The sequence below is a fragment of the Bactrocera dorsalis genome, chromosome 2 (genome assembly GCF_023373825.1).
Source record: "Bactrocera dorsalis isolate Fly_Bdor chromosome 2, ASM2337382v1, whole genome shotgun sequence".
Classification (NCBI taxonomy): Eukaryota; Metazoa; Arthropoda; class Insecta; order Diptera; family Tephritidae; genus Bactrocera; species Bactrocera dorsalis.
The window spans coordinates 24,466,257-24,485,703 of NC_064304.1; the positions used below are offsets into that span (position 1 = coordinate 24,466,257).

The 19,447-nt window shown below is 36.2% G+C and overlaps 3 protein-coding genes across 5 annotated transcripts; 2 read left to right on the plus strand and 1 right to left on the minus strand.

Annotated features, from left to right (window-relative positions):
- The first annotated feature begins 1,056 nt into the window (after nt 1-1,056).
- LOC105231045 (lysoplasmalogenase-like protein TMEM86A) lies at nt 1,057-14,173 on the plus strand. Of its 3 annotated transcripts, none has more exons than XM_049447896.1 (5): nt 1,057-1,599; nt 11,180-11,346; nt 11,417-11,607; nt 11,981-12,198; nt 13,557-14,173. In XM_049447896.1, exons 1-5 carry the CDS (start codon nt 1,528-1,530, stop codon nt 13,692-13,694), a joined length of 786 nt encoding a protein of 261 aa, XP_049303853.1. In that variant the 5' UTR covers nt 1,057-1,527; the 3' UTR covers nt 13,695-14,173. The 3 variants fall into 3 exon arrangements, with proteins under 3 accessions (XP_049303853.1, XP_011210434.1, XP_011210435.1); XM_011212132.4 differs by having other exon boundaries at nt 1,057-1,575; XM_011212133.4 differs by having other exon boundaries at nt 1,058-1,548.
- Nucleotides 14,174-16,091: 1,918 nt separating this feature from the next.
- Nucleotides 16,092-17,462, plus strand: LOC105231046 (mitotic checkpoint protein BUB3). Its single transcript, XM_011212135.4, has 2 exons — nt 16,092-16,413; nt 16,475-17,462. The coding sequence occupies exons 1-2, from the start codon at nt 16,222-16,224 to the stop codon at nt 17,261-17,263; spliced, it is 981 nt and encodes a 326-aa protein (XP_011210437.1). The 5' UTR covers nt 16,092-16,221; the 3' UTR covers nt 17,264-17,462.
- Nucleotides 17,463-17,647: 185 nt separating this feature from the next.
- Nucleotides 17,648-19,184, minus strand: LOC105231047 (endonuclease III-like protein 1). The gene is made up of 4 exons (XM_029552353.2): nt 19,027-19,184; nt 18,590-18,961; nt 18,360-18,530; nt 17,648-18,301 (listed from the first exon to the last, which is right to left on the minus strand). The coding sequence occupies exons 1-4, from the start codon at nt 19,105-19,107 to the stop codon at nt 17,840-17,842; spliced, it is 1,086 nt and encodes a 361-aa protein (XP_029408213.2). The 5' UTR covers nt 19,108-19,184; the 3' UTR covers nt 17,648-17,839.
- Nucleotides 19,185-19,447: the final 263 nt, after the last annotated feature.

Consider the following 19,447-nt stretch of genomic DNA (forward strand, 5'->3'; position numbering starts at 1 on the left):
TCCGGGTGGCACTTTTTCCGAGATATTTTTCCACATCATTTTGTCAATGCTGGAGCACTTAAATGAGGGTTTTCCCGTATTTTCCGAAACTATCCAACGAGAATCAACTTCGTTAAAAATTTTATTATGGGCCTTTTTTTAGTTTTATTTTTCTACACGATTTTCACGAATGTAGCGTTCAATGATATGTTGAAACAGTTCCGTGGCTCAATTTCACTGCTTCTGCGATTTTTCGTTGGGTTTTGCCATCTTTATAATGTTTTAAAACTAATTCTCGCGCACTTCAACTGTTGTTTGACGACCCATTTTGATCTGCACTGTGTAAATGTCGACACTTGAATGCAAAAACTATCAAATATTGTTTCTAATTCAGTTATTTTAATGTTACATAATAGCTGACATTTGGAAATTCCCGCCAAGCCGTCGCGACTAACGGTAAACTACAGTGCATCACTTTCGCTGTGAGCTTGATTTTCTGCAAGTGTGTGAATTTTTGCTAACCGTTGCCGAAAAAATTTAAATTTGAGTTGATTTCGTGTTTTACAAGAAAATACATGCTTATATAAAATAACAAAATAGCTAAATTTTTCATTTTTTTAAGATGAAATTGTTTTTTTTGTCAAGTGCTACAACATATCAGTGCTGCATCATTTTGGCTGTGATCCACTGTATTAAAACAACTGACTTTCGATCTTCAATACTTAATAAGGTGAATTAAGCCTGTTAGCTCTCAATTAATAAATGTTTTTAATCAATTTTAATAGAAAATTAATTCTATTATGCATCAAATTAGAAAACGTTTCATGAAATATATTTAAATTTCGCATTTTCTTTGATTTTCATTGTTTTAAATTTTTATTAGCGATCTTGAACAGCGGCAACAAATTCCTCCGTTCACATATATTTTTGGTATAATTTCAATCTGGCCGTTCCAGTCATTCCAATTGCAAAACGTCAACACCTACCCAATCCAGTCAACTGTCAAAGTTCGGTAGGTGAGCGGCTCTCACATTTCCAGTGACAGGAGAGTTGGGGATCTCTTTATCTCTGTTGGAGACACTCAATTGCCTTTCGCACGTTTCAGTTTTAATTGGATACTGCAAAACGGCGCACGTTGGCGGGGCGGCTGGACGTTTGTGTAAATAAATAATTTTTTTTCGGTCTATTTATGTGCGTTTGCTTGCTTTCTTTATTCACGGATATTCACACGACGCGCTGATTTTGTGTAGAGTTTCATTTATGTACAAAGTGCGAAAACGGTTGAAATCAAAACAAATGAAGTATAAATAATATAAAAAATATCACCCACCTAACAAAAAAAAAAAAAACAATTAAATTGTGCCAGCACTTGAGTAAACAAAGAAAACGAAGTTTTGTACAAAAGCAGCGCAAATGAGTAGTCGTGAAAAACCAAAACGCTTGTAAACAAAACGCTTAGAACTTGCGCAACACCTCACCTCTAACGAGGGGGCGGGTGTGCCACCCAACACGCAGCTTATCGAAGTAATTGCTAGCCGAAAAGGCGTCATGGCTGATATAATGCATCTTGTAAGTTTTCATCCGCCACATGTGCAGGTATGCACCAACATGCACATACACGTACTTACATACTTGCATACATTACTGGCATTGGCACATAAGCCGTCACATAACTAATGTGATATGCACATATGTTCACTTATAAAGCGTGCAATTGCACTTGCAGTATTTGGACTCGCTCTTTAATCACCTAGCACACATAAGCACATACGCGTGTACTCATACATAGCCTGTGTCATAATATAAAGAGAAATTTTCCGTTAGTCCTTATTTTTAAATGAGGTTGCAGAAAGAGTGTTACATTCAGTGCCAACCGCTGATAAAACTAATTTCCACAGTCTATTAATTATTCTATTTAACTTCGTTATTAGTATTTTTGAGTGTTACTCACATGGCCTTTCTATAATTAAGTAGTAGTAGGTGACATACAAGTATTACCAGAGACAAGAACTTGAAGGTATATTTTGGCATTGAATAAGCACTAACAATTTACTATTAGTAGACCAGAGAGTTTGAAAGTTTAAAGTTGATCAGTGTTAAGCTGAACATTAGATATATCGAAAACCGTTGTTCAAAGCTCAAGAAGACCACTCATCCTATTACATACACATATGTACATACTTATGTACATATGTATATCCTGGTACACAGTACATTTTTACTCAGGTAGCAGAATGATTCAATAAGAAAACACGTTAACTTCCGATGCAACGAAGCTATAATACCTTTTCCAGGTGCATTTATAATGGCATATAAGGGTATACACGATTTCCTTCTTGAATCGGTTAGTTTATATGGAAATTTTATGCTAAACTGGTCCGATCTGAACAATTTTTTCGGAGAATATTTTTTAAGTGGAGACATTTTGTTGCGGAGATATTTTGTCAAATAAAATAGTTTTTTATATAAGAACTTGATTTTGATTGGTCAGTTTGTATGGCAGCTATATTATATAGTGGTACGATATCGACGGCTTCAACAAATGAGTGGCTTCTTGAGCAGAAAAGTTCGTGTGTAAAATCTTAGATCGATTTCTCAAAAGCTGAGGGTCAAGTTCGTGTACATTAGGTACGAAGGTGGATAGACGGATTTGACTAAATGAACTGAGCTCGACACGCTGATCATTTATACATGTACATATATACATACATATACTTTATAGGGCCTCCGACATATCCCAGTGTGGATTTAATATTCAGGACTTTTTATTTTATTTTGTTAATTCGATAGAAAATAATTTGCAATTGTTAAAAATAAATAGATAATTTGAAATATTATAATTAAAAGTGGTTGATTTTTATATTTTTCATTTTTTGGAGATTTTTATTAATTCGATAGAAAATAATCGATATTTTGTTTTCGTTGAAAAATAATCGATATATCAAAACACTCTAATACAAACTAGTGGCTGTTTAACCAATTTTATTTATTTAAAGATTCTTGATAATTTTATAGAAAATAATCGATAGTTTAGTTGTTGAAAATAAAACGATATTTTTTAATTATTAAAAATAAATCCATAATATAAAATATGATAATAAAATTGGTAGTTTTTATATTGTTGTTTTATTCTTTGAAGACTTGTATTAATTCGATAAAAAATGAACAATATATTGAAAAATAATCGATATCCCGAAATATTCTAATGCAAACTAGTTGTTATAAAAATATTTTTATTACTTTTCTAATGAATTTTACTTTAACTGTGCCAATTTTATGGTTAAAAAAGTCATTTCATTCAGCTTTTAATTTAATTAATTATATTTGAAAAAATATGTTACACAGTGACTATATCAGATGTTTTTGTCTACTTGACTAATTCGACCTTCTTTAAGTTTTAATGTTTAGTACTTTCAGGGTACCGGTAAAAATGGACAAAGGAAAGAGTTAGTGATATTTAGTTGTTTGGCAATTCTACTCCGTCTACTTCGCTCTCCATATTGAACCCGTTAGTAGGTATTGATTCAGGATAATGAAAGAACAGAACTTATCAGTCCTTATGTACTTTACCACTTCTCAATTGTATTCAAGGACCCAAACGAATTTTCTGGGCTTAACACGGGAAATATACACCTTTAAAAAGGGCTTATAAGCAGACTTGCCAATTTACAAGCAAAAATTTATTTCCGACACACCTATAGCATACCAATCCCCTGCAATGCCTCCATTCAACGAACTACAGACCTTACACGTGAGCTAGTAGTCCACTGGTATCTACCTTCCAAGTGTTTATCACAGCGCATACGCAATTATTTTATTTGATGGATGCCTCGATTTAATAAAACGATAATCTTTGGTTACATGCTCAACTCAAAAAGAATATCTGAGCAAATACTACTTCAGTGAACGCACTTCCTCGCGTTCTTATGCAAATGAGTTAAGTCAAGCACACCGGAACCGCAAGCAATTTTGCTAATTTATTGCTTTATTTGGCGCTTTCGCTTTTTAGCGCCACTTTCGTGTGTAGATTGCATAAATCCTTACAAAGAATGCGCGATGTCATCTTCCCACAACCCCAAAAAGTACACACACATTTCTTAAACGATTGAGCTTGCTTGTTGGGAGCAAGCTATTATTCGTCAATTTATTGTAATAATTTCGAGTAATTTTCATAAAATGTATTGTAAATACATATGTATGTACATTCATAAGTATTTATATCCAACATGCAAAAATTTAGCTTGGTTATGATTTTTGTGGGACTATTTCGATTTTAGTTAACCGTTAAATGGACGCAGTCATTGTACGAAAATTAATTTATGTTTTTATTATTATTGTATGTAATGAAATTTTCAATCATAATTATAGTTACATAGTCATAAACCAATGAAAGACAGATATATAGGGTTACATACGTATGTACATACATATGTATATAAAATTATTGGAATGATGTGGTAAAATTTTTTCTCGAGTTCTGTAAGATTTGAAGACAACTAAAGAAAAGTGTTTTGTGATGCGAAAATATTTAAAAATTGATATAAGCCCGACAAAGGATCTTCATCGCATCATTGATCAACGGTTGAATGCGGTTTAAGATAGATCACCTCGCCGAACAGTGCTTGTTAAGGATTACATGTTTATGGGAATTCCAACGATTTAACTCGAATCTGAAGCATCTTGGGAACGCTTTTCCCAAAAAGAAGAGAGAGCCCTTCCTTACAGATACTTTACGTTTACGTTGTGGTCAGTCAACGCTACTTACCCCATTTGGCAGTTCTTTGATAAAATTGGTAATGAGGCACGCAGCCTTAACTAATATCAAGTGAGTTTAAGGTTAAAATCAGTGTCCTGTTATCGGTGTGAACGTTCTTCACTATCAAAGAACGGTAGATCTGTGGTCCGTGCATAATTCGGTTGTGAATTGGGATGTCTTGCTGAAAGAAATATGAAAAAGCCGTAATCAAGTATTGAGCCTTCGAAAAAGGTCTATTCGATCTTGGTGGCCAATCGACCGGCCCAAAACGTGAAATTATCTGCTCACAGAAGTGTTCTCTCAATAAATTAATTAATTGATGCGATATGTGGAAAGTGGCGCTGTCTTGTTGAGCCCAAATATCGCCGAGATAACGAGCTTCTTTTTCAGTCATCAAATAATCGGTTATCATGGCGCGATAACGGTCGCCATTGACGGTTACGTTCTCGCCGACATCATTTTTGAAGAAATATGGGTCGATGATTCCACTGGCCCGCAAACCACACCAAACCGTTATTTTTTCTGAATGAAATGACAGCTGTTGAATCTCTTCAGGTTGCTCTTCATTCCAAAGGGTTCAATTTGCGTCAGAAATGGGCCTCATGACTGAACAAAATTTGGCTTGAGGATGTTTTTGGAACTTTTCAAGAGCCCACAGAGTGAAGCGATGTCGCTTGGGAAGGTCAAGCGGCTTCATTTCTTGCACAGGCTGTATTTTGTACGCTTTCAATTTAAGATCTCGACTTAAAATGCGGCAAACCGTTTCATACGTCAGTCCGAGTTGCTGCAAACGGCGTCGAATCGGCTCTCCTCAGTTTTTGTGTCTTTGTTCGCTTTCTATTTAAGATCTCGACGTAAAATGCGGCAAATCGTTCCATACGTCAGTCCGAGTTGCTACGAACGGCGTCAAATCAACTCTCCATAGTCTTTGTGTCTGAGCTACGGCTGCTATATTTTCGTCACTGGGTGCTGGACGTGGGCTAGTCGGTAGAATATTATCCAATAATAAACCAAGTTGGGTGATGGTACTACTGCGAATACTACTTTACAGAACATGAATTTTCGTAAAAGTTGAACGATTTGTAAACGTTGTTCAATGGTAAGTCTTTCCATGATGAAACGCCAAACAATACGGAACAAATAAAACATGACAGCTTGACACGATTAACGCATGATCTGTCAAAAAAGGCTATTGAAAAAAGTGCCTCTACTTGGACCACCCATTATATACATGTATGATTTTGTTCATTTATTTTTGATTTAATAAAAATTATTATAAAACTTTTCCAATTATATGCAAAACATTCTTTTCTAAAAAAGTTACAGTTTTCATTGGTTTCACTTTACTTGCTGTCAGAGTTATGCAATGTATGCACATAAATATTTATACACATTCACACTGCCATATTTGTGTTCCTGCCAACTATAGGGCCACATGTTTCAACCACTTGCGTTTTTCATGTCCTTGACCTTGTCGTTACAGATTTTCCGTTTTCTGTTGTCTTTTTTTTCTTATATTTGCTCAGTGCACACATTCGCTTTTAGGCCTGTGTCACTGCGTTCTCCCTAACTTCGTTTACCTGAGAGTAAGGGCGTTTGTTATTGTTTCGGCTGTGCATTGTGTCAAGATTATGGAGAACATTTTCAATGCTGCGCTGAGATAAAGCTTTTATTTGCTCCAGCGAATGAGAGCAGATGAAAATAAAAGTTGGCCAAAGAGATGCACCGAAATTTGGACTTTTTTGATAATATACATACATACATATGTATGTATATATAAGAATTTGTAGCTTGCATGCTGTACATATGTTTGTATATTTTCGATAATTATTTAAAATTAATAATCAATAAATATTTTTGAATTTGTAGGTATATATGTACATTAGGATGTTTTTTTTTTTGAATCATTAATTTTTTTCAATCTGGTCACGAGATTTCCTTGGAAATACCCTAAATAAAATTCACTGAAAATTTTAGCCCTTAATATTAACATTAAGAACTGGACCAAGGCATGTAAAAATTTTCCATAGAAAATACACTACAATCGTGATTTTTTATCTTTAAATTCCTACAGCTCAGAGGTATTTTATGGCATCGCTTTGACTTTAGACGCATATTTCTCAGAATCGTTCACTCTACAAAAGTGCCTAGTGCAACAAAGTCGCAACTCACACCGGCGAGGTAGTACGGGGCTCTAAATCCGATTTTTCCACGAAATTTGCATTTTTTTTTGTATATATCTCGTAAATGACAGAAGCTATAGAAAAAATGTTCATGAGAAATTTGTAGGATATTTTATTTGTTATAAAAAAAGGTCGGAGGTCAAAATCGCTATCATTAATACTTCTCGAGATATTCGGCTTTTTAAGTAATGGTGTATGCAATTTTCATAGATTTTTTATTGTTTTTTATTTTTAATTTTGCAAATATCGAACATTTTTGAAAAATGGTGATCTTAGATATTCCGGCGGATTCGGTCGCGAGGAAAGCGTAGGTTTATTGATTTTTCTGAATCGGCCCAATAATTCAGTATAGTGAGTCGAGTAACCGTTTGGCACTTCTACAGGTAGTCGATGTAGATCATAGCCTGTAAATAGTAGAAAACGGTGGCTACCATCCTTTCAGCCGATAGGACTGCCTTTAACTTCTTCAGTAATCGTCGTTTTCTGATCAAAACCCATGTACGACCATGTTGTAATTCGAGAAACCAATTTTTGATGGTCGCCATCAGAGGAGAAAAAGTACCGTACACAGGAGTCAAGCGCTATTTTACTTGACTTTCTCATTTTCCTTCCAAAAAATAAAAATCGAGTCTCCCATATTGTTCCTTTTTCTTTTTAAAATCCGCGTATACACCACTTTCCAGACGCGGTCAATACTGTAATAAGCAGTCGTCTACGGAAATGTATTACAAGATAGTACATTTATATATATATATATTTACATTTATATCGGAAGTTGATCTGCATATTTTTATTGACTCTAGTTGACCTTTTCCACCTTAGTCGGTTTCGAGGCAAACTTAAATCCCTGCCCTGCTATGGGTTCAACACCCGGCCGCAGTGCGACTCCACACTGAACTGAATTTTCAATTCTACCTGCCTTTAGGCGTAAACCACAGCCACCAAGAATCTCCCCAAAAGACCAAACCCAATGAGCAGATTTAAGTCTCCGGTCAGACCTTGTAGCTCTTGTTACTACCAGTTGATCACCCATCAAACTCAATGTCTGGTGGCATTTGTCAGTCAAAGTCTTTAATATCAGTTCAAGCTGAGTAATATAGCACCATTTAGGACAAAGTTATGTTGAAATTTCAAAGCAAGCCAAAAATCAGACATAATGGATATTGGATTTTAGCCGCCTCTTATGACAGGGATACTTTACCGCGGGCAAATTGTGGACATCCTACCCACTGGTTAAAATCAGTAGAAAGTGTCGGAAACCCCACAAAATATATATACCATACATAAATGATGAGCGTGACGAGCTGAGGCGATTTAACCATGTCCGTCTGCCTATCCGCCGGTCTGTCCGTCTGTATATCCATGAACTAGTTTTTCAGTTTTTAAGATATTGATCTGAAGTTTCGCACACGTCCTTCTCTCACCAAGAATTTGCCCGTTTGTCGAAACCACCGATATCGGACAACTATACAAACTGAACCATTCGAATCAAATGCTTCTATGGAAAACTTTTTCATTTAACGAAGTATCTTCAAAACTTTTACTAGAGATTATTATCCAACGCATCGTCAGAATCCGTGACCAAATCGTTTAGATCATACTACCAAAGCTTATAGCCCAAACGGGCCGATAAAAATCATAATAAATAGCTTTTTATGTTATAAAATATGTAAAAGGTTTTAAGGTATCGGTGCAAACGAAGTCTTTTCTTGTTGTCATTATATTTTGGAGAGTGGCCAATCGAACATGTGGCGTGAATCAAATCATAGACAAGCTTTATGAAATGGAGATAGAATAGAAATAATTACTTATTTAAAAGAAATATCCCCGTAAGCTTTCATGTTGTGATCAAATGGATAATTTTGTTGTTGCTTTCACATATATTTTTTTCTACAAGAGAGCAGAGCTCAAACAAAGCAAGCAGTGAAGAACCAAACCTCTCTAACATGCACATTTACACGCTTCAGCGATCGCGGGCTATTCCGCCTTCGCGCCGTCACAAGCCAATGCTTGCCACAGAACTTATTCTAGATTCGTTATTTGTATTTGCGTTTGACAATTTCACTAACAATTGATACAATTACTTTGCATTTATATGCACATTCATGATAAATTATCAGTGAATTGAGTGACAGGTGAGTGCGCGCGTTTTTGTATTTTCCCATACCAATTCGTCAGTTTGATTTGCGTTCGCAGCGCTCTGGACTGTCATTAAGTCGTTGGCAACCTTTTGTGTTTTTTTTTAGCTTCACGTTAAGCGTCCATATCAGTGGATGAATTGTTCAGTGAAATTGTTGTTACATCTTCAAATATACATACATACATATGTGCTTGCATATATACATACATATTGTATTACATACCATTCATAATTAGATGTTGTACTTGTGTGCCTTCACGCGTTTTGTGAAGAACAGTAAAGTTGAAATAATAAAGGTTACATTTTTCACAATGATAATTGAAATTATAATATTCGACCTTTTATAAAATATCCACGTGTTTCTCTTGGACCCTTAAAGGACTTTCATATATTCTATAGTTTTTAGGCTTTTTTGAAAAACTCTAAAATTAAATATTGTTTTAAGTTTATTGAAATTTTGAAATCCACAAGAATCTTTTTATTACTTAGACCTTTAGAAAACACTTTGTCAATAATTAGCAAACTTTTAATTCATAATGTTTATATATAGTATACTCTACTATGAGCAAAACATAGTAAGACTTTGTTCATGATTTTAAAATTCTTAATTTATTCTTCGAAATCTATGCCGACCCCTCAAAGTAATCTCGTCAATACAATTTTGTCAAAGTCTTTTCTAATCTTCGAAACTGTTATTAAAGTCAATTTCCGTTCCAATTGACTCAAAACGGCTTCCCCGGAGCGGTTGATTGTATTTGCTGAATAGCCAGAAATCACACGATGCTAAATCAGTCGAAATGGTGGTTGCGGCACGGTATTGGTTGAAAACTCACGAAGAATCCGTGCAGTATGCGACGGCGCGTTGTCATGGCAGAAAATCCAAGAGTTGTCGGCCCAGAATTTCGGTCTCTTTTTACGAATAGCTTCGCGCAAACGACGCATAACACTCAAATAGTATTCCCTGTTGACAGTTTGGCCGGTCGGAAGGAATTCGGAGTGCACCACACCTCGATAATCGAAGAAAACTGTCAACATAACCTTGATTTTTGACCTGATTTAACGTGGTTTTTTCGGCTTCAGCTCACTTTTGCCATGATATTTGGCCGATTGATCGTTTGCTTCCGAGTCGTAAGTATAGATCCAAGACTGGTTGCCAGTAATAATTTGTTTCATGACAAACTTCGAATTGGAAAGCATTGTTAAGTTAACTCGAAATTTTCGAAAAAATTTAGTGATTTTAGAAAAAATCGTTCTTTCACTTTCATTACCCTTAGTCCCAGATGGTATTGAAAAATGGGTTTCAATGATCTTTTCGTTATTCCAACGATACCTGTAATATATATATACATATATCGTTAGTAGGATAATTTTTAGCGAACTTGAGCATACCCACTTCTTCTGTTTCCAAAGTCACAAAAACCTGTTCGAGATTACCGAGACCATGATAACACGGAAAGTTTTCTTGTAATTTCAATCTCTTCAGTGGAGTTATTTTTACTGTTGACCGATAAAGTTGGCTAAGCACCATTGCCAAATATTCGACCTTCATTCAATATCTCGCGCCATTAGTTCCATAAAAGCTGCAAATCAACAAGTAATTTGTACATTAGTTGTCGAGTACCGGGCCCCCATGAGAATACCGGGCCTGGGAGGAAATATCCCTGATCAACCCCGTCGTCGGCCACTGGTTGTACTTAGCACTAACTTTTAAAAGAGTAGCTCTCGGTTAATTGGTTTGTGCGAATGTGAATTTCAAAAAAAACATAAGAAAAGGAAATTTCGGGCGCATTATAAAGTGACAGTTAAGGAAGAAAACAATAGAAAGAAGTAAGGAAGGCCATAGTTCTTGTGAAACCGTGGTCAGTCGATATTTTTTTATATAGTTACGATTAAGGCTTTTTTGTTCTCTTGATTATTGATTCCCAGAGTCATGGGTTTAGAAAGATTGGTCTGACTTTGAACTCTTAACAAAGGCTTGACATTCTAAAAGTAACAGCTAATAACTGTTTTATTTATAGCAAAATCTACTGTTCTGTCATTCTAATTAACAAACAAATATCTAAAACTAATATGTAGTTATATATCATGCCTTCTTACAATTTTGTTGTCTTCTAATTTCAGCTAAGAACGCAAACATTGAAGTTGATGCCATTCTTCAATGCAGTTTTTGTTTACTTTGCCTTCGTACAAGATCCACACGGGGAACTCTGGACAACAGTTCTAAAATGTCTGCCGATTGTGATGTTAATTTTGTATGTTGTGGTCAAAGGATTTGCCTTTACGCCCGCGTAAGTCAATTCCGTATATTTCTGCTTTAAAATTGCCACTAATTTATTTTTCTACACTTACTTTACGTAGTTATAACTACTCTCAGCGCATACTGCTCGGCTTAATTTGCTCATGCGCTGGCGATGCGTTGCTCAATATTAATCTCTTCCTGGAAGGCATGGGTGCATTTGCTATCGGTCATATCTGGTACATATCAGCGTTTGGTTGGAAACCTTTGAGACTGCCAATCGGTGTGGCATTGTACATTTGCGGTGCTTTGGGTAAGTTATGTAGATAATACCAAGTGAAAGTTCGAAGGAAAGGCTCACCAACAGCAATTGGTAACCTCGAAAGAGCAATCCGTTGACATATCTGACAGGGTAATTGTGTGTTTACCTCCTAGCTTACCTTCCTTTCCTAGCTAGCATACATCTAAATATTAATATGTGAGCTCCAATTACTGACTTAACATTACTTAGTAAAGAAATTAACGCTAGATGTAGATGGAACTAAGTTATGGATATTGAACTCGTGAATATCGCAAATCTCCGAAAAATACAGCCCGCACTTTGGATAAAAAAAAAAAAAAATTATATAAGTTACTAATTTTTAACATTTTTACAATATTAACTACTCTACTTCTAAATATTTCAGCTATTTCGTTGGCTTTCACCCGTCTGGACGGTGTGCTTGCTATTGGCGTTCCAATTTATACTGCCCTTTTAACGACCACTTGTTGGCGTGCCCTTGCTCGCGCTCTCCAAAACTCCAGCTTCTTAAATAACTTCTGTGCTGTGGGTACAGTACTGTTTCTCCTATCCGATTCGGTTATTGGCATTCATATGTTCTTGACACCAGTGCCGTATTCAAGAGTAAGTATAAATTATTTTGACCTTTATTACATCTAAATTCCTGAATTTGAGATTGATTCGTCTCTTCTCGAGAGGATAATTTCCATTTATAATTCGTTAGAAAATAGAGGTTAATGGAACCGTTCGCATATTCTACACTTTTTATTTCCTGTACGGGGGTAAGGAATGTGGGATGTTCAAGAAGTATACCAATATTCAGTTTGAAGAGCTGAGTCGCTTTAGTTGTTGTTGTCGTAACGGGTATCTAATCCCCGTAAGGATGGAAGGATTAGATAAGTTATCGTCGACGTCATCCAATGGTAGGTTCAATAAACGTGCTGTTTCAACGGGGTCGGGCCAAAGGCAGAGGTGTCTGATGAGTGGGGTTAGTGGGGGGCGTACAAGGGCCGTAAGTACGTCGTTCACTGAGATGGGAGTCGGTGAAGGTGTTGATGGCTCCATTGTGAATGGCGGTTAGCGCTTGTCCGAAGATAGTTGCGTCTGAAATCTGGTCGGCGTATTGTTTGATTTCGGACGTAGTTGAGGAATGACTATTGATGCTCCATGCAGGTGACTGCAGAGATGATTTCTGCGAATGCACCCCAGCAGAAACCGATTGGAGAGGAATTCATTATGCTCCTTAACTGTGAGCTTACTGGCTTCACTATGCAGGTGTTCAAGAGGCATCCTGTCGTAGTTCGAAGTGCAGTGTTCTGACAAGTTTGAAGCTTCCTCGTCTGCGTTTCACTGCATCCAGGCGACCATATTAGTGCGGCGTAGATTAAGTCGATTTAGTCATATCCGTCTGTCTGTTTATAAATGAACTAGTGCCGCAATTTTGGAGATAACAATTTGAAATTTTGTACACATCCTTTTCTTTTCGAAGAGACTGTCGAAACTGCCGATATCGCACCACTATAGCATATAGCTGAATGGAAAACTTATTCAGTGGACGACATATCTTCATAAAATTTTACATGATCTATTTCCATTGTCGAGTTACCAGTCGAAATGCTCAAACGAGAAATCGAAAATTGGACTCAACGGGTGGACTATCTTAGACGTGGCCGCGGCCAACATTTGAAAGAAATAATTTTCAAAAATGAATGCTAAAGAATGTTCTTTCGAAAGATGATAAACATTTCCCATTAAATTTAAAGTTTCTGTGGCGTTTCTTTAAAAAAGTAGGGAACCTCGATATAGATCACCCAGTATAAACCAATTTCATCACTAATTTCGATTTAAAAAACTTTGGTCGCATTAAAATACATAAAAATTATTATTATTATATTAATTTTTCTAAGATTATCGAACTATCTGTTCCGCAACTTTTCGAAATACTTTCATATTCAGCTTATTATGTTTTATTCTTTTCACAGATCATCATTATGTCCACGTATTACACTGCTCAATTCGCCATTGCATTCAGCACTGCCAACGACAGCCCAGGGCCTTGGAAGCATATGGGGAATAGCGAACCGACGCATAAAGGTCAACGCGTCAAAACAAAAGACTGATCAGTTACCGAGCAATTTACGCTCCATTAAAAGTGTCGCTCAAGTTGCGAAGCAATAACATTGTCATAAGTAAAACTGCGTTGCCTACGCCGAACAGTCACCACCAACAAAACAACAAATACGAAACGAACTAAAATGCCCTAAAAACTTCCATTGTACCTTTAATGTCTGGAGATTTTCGTGCGGAAAACGAGTTACTTTAGCATATACTACAAACACATACACACATGCATTTCGGAAGTACATACTTATAAGATACATATAAACATGCATTCAACTGTTTACTATCGACAAGTATTTATACATAGTATACACATACATGTTATATATATACATACATGTTAACTTATTTAATCTTGTTAGTCTAGGTATTATAAATGTGTCAATTTATTTATAAATAATAGTTGGTTAAATTAACGGTAGTTTTAGATTTTGGTGTTGTTTTTTCCAAGAAATAAAGGAACATCTTATTGTAAATTAATCCGAGTTCGTAGCATAAACTCTTTATACATAAGTACCGTAGAACCACTAAAGCCCAATTTATTTTTTTTACTTGGTTTCCTTCTGAAGGAACTTGATTCCAGAATAGAAAACCTACGAATTCGTACAAAGTAAACGAGTTTGCCAAAGTCCAATCAAAAGAAGACCTCCATGTCTCTCCGCTAGATAGAGTGCTTGCTGTACGCACCAACTAATCGTCATAAGTTTCATAGCTTTTCGCACGAATACCTGTGGCACTACTCCATCGGCATGAAAAGTATTGTGCACCGATGACTTACTGGACCTGGAGTGGGAGACAATGTCAAAAGGACGGTATTACTGGACTGATTTGATTAATTATCGAGAAAAAAAAACGGTTCAAAAGCTTGAAGTCCGCCATGTATTCTGGTTTTGGCGCTGTGTGACTGTTTTCTTTCCAAATTGATGACTCACTCGGTGCACGGAAATTCGATCATCGCCACCACGGATTGCTAAATTGCAAGAAAACGTATTTTTTGAAAGGACTAAAGGAGTTTGAGCATCGCTGAGTCTAGTGCACCGATCTAAAAGGGAGCTCCGGACTTGCCAAAATACGGACTCCGAAAGCCCGAAGCTAAGGAGCATAATGGACTCCTCTCCAAGCAGTTCCTGCTGGGGTGCTTTCGCAGAAATCATCTCTGCAGTCAACTCCTAGATGCATGAAGAGGTGACTCCTCAACTATATCGGCGATATCAAACAATACAACACTGTGGAGCCATCAACAGCTTCACCGGCTCCTGAGGTACTTTGAGTTAAGCCATCACCCTTTGTAGACGAAGAGCTCTGGTTGCCACGAGAAACAAGAGTGACCCATGCGCAGCTTTATTCTGGACAGTGTAGCAGGTTAAACTCATAATTATCCAGGATAGACTTCGACATATCCAATATATGAGTCCGCATGACACTGAAGAACTTTTTGCATGCCCCCCTAGCCCTACACATCTGAGACCACTCTCCCTTTGGTCCGACTCCGTCCAAACAGCACGTTTCTTGGGCACACCGTTGGATGACGTCGACGACAATTTAGCTAATCCTTTAGCCCCGTTAGATGACGTCGACAGCAACTTAGCTAATCCTTACCATCCTAACAGGGATTAGATACCCGTTACAACCACAAACAGTTCCCACGACAGTCGCTTCTACGTTACCGAAATTTACCCGTATTTTATCGGACCAAAAGGTGTAATTTTTGCGATATGAATCTATTTGGATCCGTGAGTTTCAGGTTAAGTTTGATATCATTGGAGCAACATCCGCCTGATCCCTATTTACATTGACTCCAGCCCCAACCCGTAGTATTTTTCAAGCTGCCATTGCGCCAAAAGGCTTCAACAAAACGACTCCTTTATTATTGATGGATCGTGATCCGAATCACAAACTATTTTATAATTTGAAATTAAGATCCCTGATTGTAGATCGCGCGATAAATATTGATGGTTGAGCTAATTTGGTTAAAAATTTAAAATAGTTAGATTCATATTAGAAATGTTCTAGTGAATATTTTGAGTTTCTTTTTTAAGTCAAACACACTTTTCTTCCGTTTTCTAGGATATTGTGTTAAAAAAAAACGAATAATTAAATAATTAATAAAACAAAATCCTTTTTTCATATTTCTTTCTAAAACCCCCATTTCTTACGAATAAATTCTAGCGCAATAAAAATTGAACGTGTGGCATTCAATCGCAATTCATCAATATGTATCACAATCCAAAAGTCACAATAATATAATATAACGTGTGACAAGCGCTTGTCACATTGATATTCCTCAATATCTTTATTCTTAACATTTATCAATAACTCTGATTTCTATTTACTTACGTCAATATGGCAGCATCAACTTATTTTATTGCCCAGCAACCCTGATAGAATAGTTTGAAAATCAACTGTTTGCTGCTTATGGTGAATTGCCGTCAGCAGAAGAACAAGAACGCTGAAATTCGGACGCTAGTTGTAAGAGTGCGGAAATTTAGAAGAAAATAAATTATTAGAAACGAGCAAATAAAGGGCATGCGTCCAACAGAAGTAAAATTAAACAACCCGCCTGAGGATGCTATATCTGCAGTCAAATTTGGTCCAAAAACTAACCAATATCTAATCGCATCTGCCTGGGACGGCACGGTGAGGTTTTACGATGTCGTAAACAATGCCATGCGCCAGAAGTTTGTGGAGGATATGCCCGTAATGGATGTTGCTTTCATGGTAAATATTTAGTGTGCTAATTTCAGATACCAACAAATATTTATGTAACGTATAATTTTAGGACATAGTGCATGTCGTAAGTGGTTCGCTGGATAAACAATTACGTTTGTACGATGTGAATACGCATACCGAAAACATAGTTGGTACGCACGATGATGCTGTAAGCTGTGTTGAATATGCTGAATCTGTAAATGGCATCTTGACTGGCAGTTGGGATAAAACAATTAAATTGTGGGATATGCGGGAGAAACGTTGCGTTGGCACCTTCGAACAGAGCAACGGCAAAGTGTATTCAATGTCTGTGAATGATGAGAAAATCGTTGTGGCGACGTCCGACCGCAAAGTTCTTATTTGGGATCTGCGAAAAATGGAGGAATACATGATGAAACGTGAATCGTCGCTCAAATATCAAACACGTTGCATTCGACTGTTTCCAAATAAAGAAGGGTATGTGATGTCTTCAATTGAAGGACGCGTTGCTGTAGAGTATTTGGATCCTGATCCAGAAGTACAAAAGCGAAAGTTTGCTTTTAAGTGTCACCGAAACAAAGAGGATAGCATTGAACATATTTATCCAGTAAATGCAATTAGTTTCCACAACGTTTATAATACCTTTGCGACGGGCGGATCAGATAGTTTGGTGAACATATGGGATGGTTTTAACAAAAAGCGTCTCTGTCAATTCCATCAATATGACACCTCTATCTCATCGCTAAACTTCAGTCATGATGGCAGCACACTGGCTATTGCCTGTTCATATATGGATGAGTTTGAGGAACCACCTGCCAATGTGCCAAATCCTGTTATTTATGTGCGTTATGTAACTGATCAAGAAACTAAGCAGAAATAAAGTATAATTGATACATATGTTGTCAATTAATTTTAATTTTACGAAATTTCTATGGACATTTACACTTCTATATATACTCGATAATGTTCTAATACTTGTCCATTTGTTTGAATATGCTGTAATATTTATACACACTTCACATTTTTATTTGAAAATATATGTTTGGCTTTTGGAGTAATGCCGAGTAACATAAAGAGAATCTTTGATATTGTTTTATTAAAATTACTGATGTATTATTTGTAAAATTAAGAGATTTAAAAATCCCATTAACTTTTCTATATTTAAGGAGCTTTTAAAAATGTCATTTTAATTTATTGTATAATCAAACGATTCTTAGTTTTTGGGTTCCTCAGAGAGAGAAAAATGTTGAGTCCCTTCACCAGCAAATTGTTGAAATTCAATTTCCATTTTTTGCACAAGCTCGTATATTTGAAAACAAAAAACGCAAAATTGTATAGGTTCAATGTAACATATATCTAAATGTTTTACTAATCTAATAATACAGTAAATAGCGATATGTTTTCTAAACAATATATCTGTTCTTAAGCTTACTTTCCATTCTATGGCAATTTACATTTACGGATTCTCCAATTTTGATATTTTAGTCGCAATGTTTGCAGATTCGGATTTGATTTTTTTCTTAGTTGTACTTTTATATGTCGATGATGGACATATTTCACGATTTAAACATTCAGAACACTGCGGTCGCAGAGCTTTACAAACCGTTTGACCAAAACCAACAAGCAAATGATTTACATCTTGCCACATGTCTCGTGGAAGCCACGACTCCAGTCCCTCACGAGTCTGTTCAGGTTCTTTTGTAGGTTTAGGTAACCACTTAAGACGATTTGCTATACGATGTACATGCACGTCAACGCCAATACCGGTTACTTGATTCCATGCCGTTGCCATGCATATATGTGCCATTTTCGGTCCTACACCGGGCAAAGTTTGGAGCTCTTTACTAGTGCTAGGAATGTCATTGTCGTATTTATCTACAAGCATTCTTGAAGCTAGTTGCAAATATTTGGCTTTGTTCTTGAAAGAAAAATTAATTAATATTCTACAAATTAATTTAAATAAAATAATTTTTTACTTTATAGAATGAAACTGGTTTTAATAGTTCTTCAAGTTTTCCTGTTTCTATTTCTACAATAGCTTGAGGTGTTAAACCACTACTTTTTAGCCGCTGCATTGCTTCGTAAGTAATTTCATCCTTCGTTTGACTTGAAAGCATAAGAGCAACAAGTTTTTGAAAGCGTTGTGTCTATTAAAATAAAGTGTTTTGTTTTAAATTTAAATGATGTTAAATTTATGTAAATATACTTTTTCATCTGCCTCATTATCGGAACATTTGTGACATCCCATTGTGTCTACTGGTGCTGCAGCGTCAGCACGCATAGCTCTAATATTTTCCAAAACAAGCCGCCAATTTTGCGGTTCCCACTTGTCCTGACTTTCCGTTTTAGTATTTGCTTCTTTACTTTCACTGACATTTTCCTTAATTTTAACGCTTTGAAGTTCAATGTTATTAGTAAAAGCATTTACTTTAATGGGTTTACTGTTCGCTGAGGTGGAAGTTGGTTTTTCCGATTTGATTAGCGCTTCCGATCCTTTTAGTTGGCTCTTGTTGTTTTTACGTTGATGTCGGGTTTGAACAGGTGAGAAATACGGTGATTTTACAGCATCTTCTATGTCCTTTAGCCAACAAATATTCCGTTATTCGCAAAATGTAAAACTAAAATCACAAAACAAATACTCACCTGAACTTTAACAGCTTGAACAACTCGGCCCTTTTCAGACAATTTCTTTGCTAATGCTTTTGTTACACTTTTTGCACTCATTGCAGAAAATTTTCAGTTTTCATTATTGCGAAAAAGCGATTGTTTTCCCGGTCAACTGTAGACGTTTATCAGTCACAGTGATAATACAAGATACTATTATATCGGCACTTGCTGTGCATTTCTTCTTCTTTTTTCCATTAGGCGAGTTCACAAAGACCTAAAACTGTTTATTACACAAATATATTCTTCGCAGGATTACTCAGGAATCAGTTGTTGCTTATTAGCTTCCAGCATAACTCTTTTCCTTACTCTAAAATGTTTTTTGTCACCCTTAAACTGATTGAAAGGAGAGAAAAATTGGGTATTCACACACAGGAAGGAAGTCTGCTAAACAATTTTC

Excerpts from the sequence above, each read along its gene's own strand:
- LOC105231045 (XM_049447896.1), top strand. The coding sequence starts at position 1,528 with ATGGCTGATATAATGCATCTTGTAAGTTTTCATCCGCCACATGTGCAG. Across the intron at positions 1,600-11,179 it reads GCACCAACATGCACATACAC|CTAAGAACGCAAACATTGAA; the intron begins GTACTTACATAC and ends TTCTAATTTCAG. Across the intron at positions 11,608-11,980 it reads GTACATTTGCGGTGCTTTGG|CTATTTCGTTGGCTTTCACC; the intron begins GTAAGTTATGTA and ends TAAATATTTCAG.
- LOC105231046 (XM_011212135.4), top strand. The coding sequence starts at position 16,222 with ATGCGTCCAACAGAAGTAAAATTAAACAACCCGCCTGAGGATGCTATA. Across the intron at positions 16,414-16,474 it reads TAATGGATGTTGCTTTCATG|GACATAGTGCATGTCGTAAG; the intron begins GTAAATATTTAG and ends GTATAATTTTAG.
- LOC105231047 (XM_029552353.2), bottom strand. The coding sequence starts at position 19,107 with ATGAGTGCAAAAAGTGTAACAAAAGCATTAGCAAAGAAATTGTCTGAA. Across the intron at positions 18,531-18,589 it reads ATAATGAGGCAGATGAAAAA|ACACAACGCTTTCAAAAACT; the intron begins GTATATTTACAT and ends TTATTTTAATAG. Across the intron at positions 18,302-18,359 it reads AACCAGTTTCATTCTATAAA|AACAAAGCCAAATATTTGCA; the intron begins GTAAAAAATTAT and ends TTTTCTTTCAAG.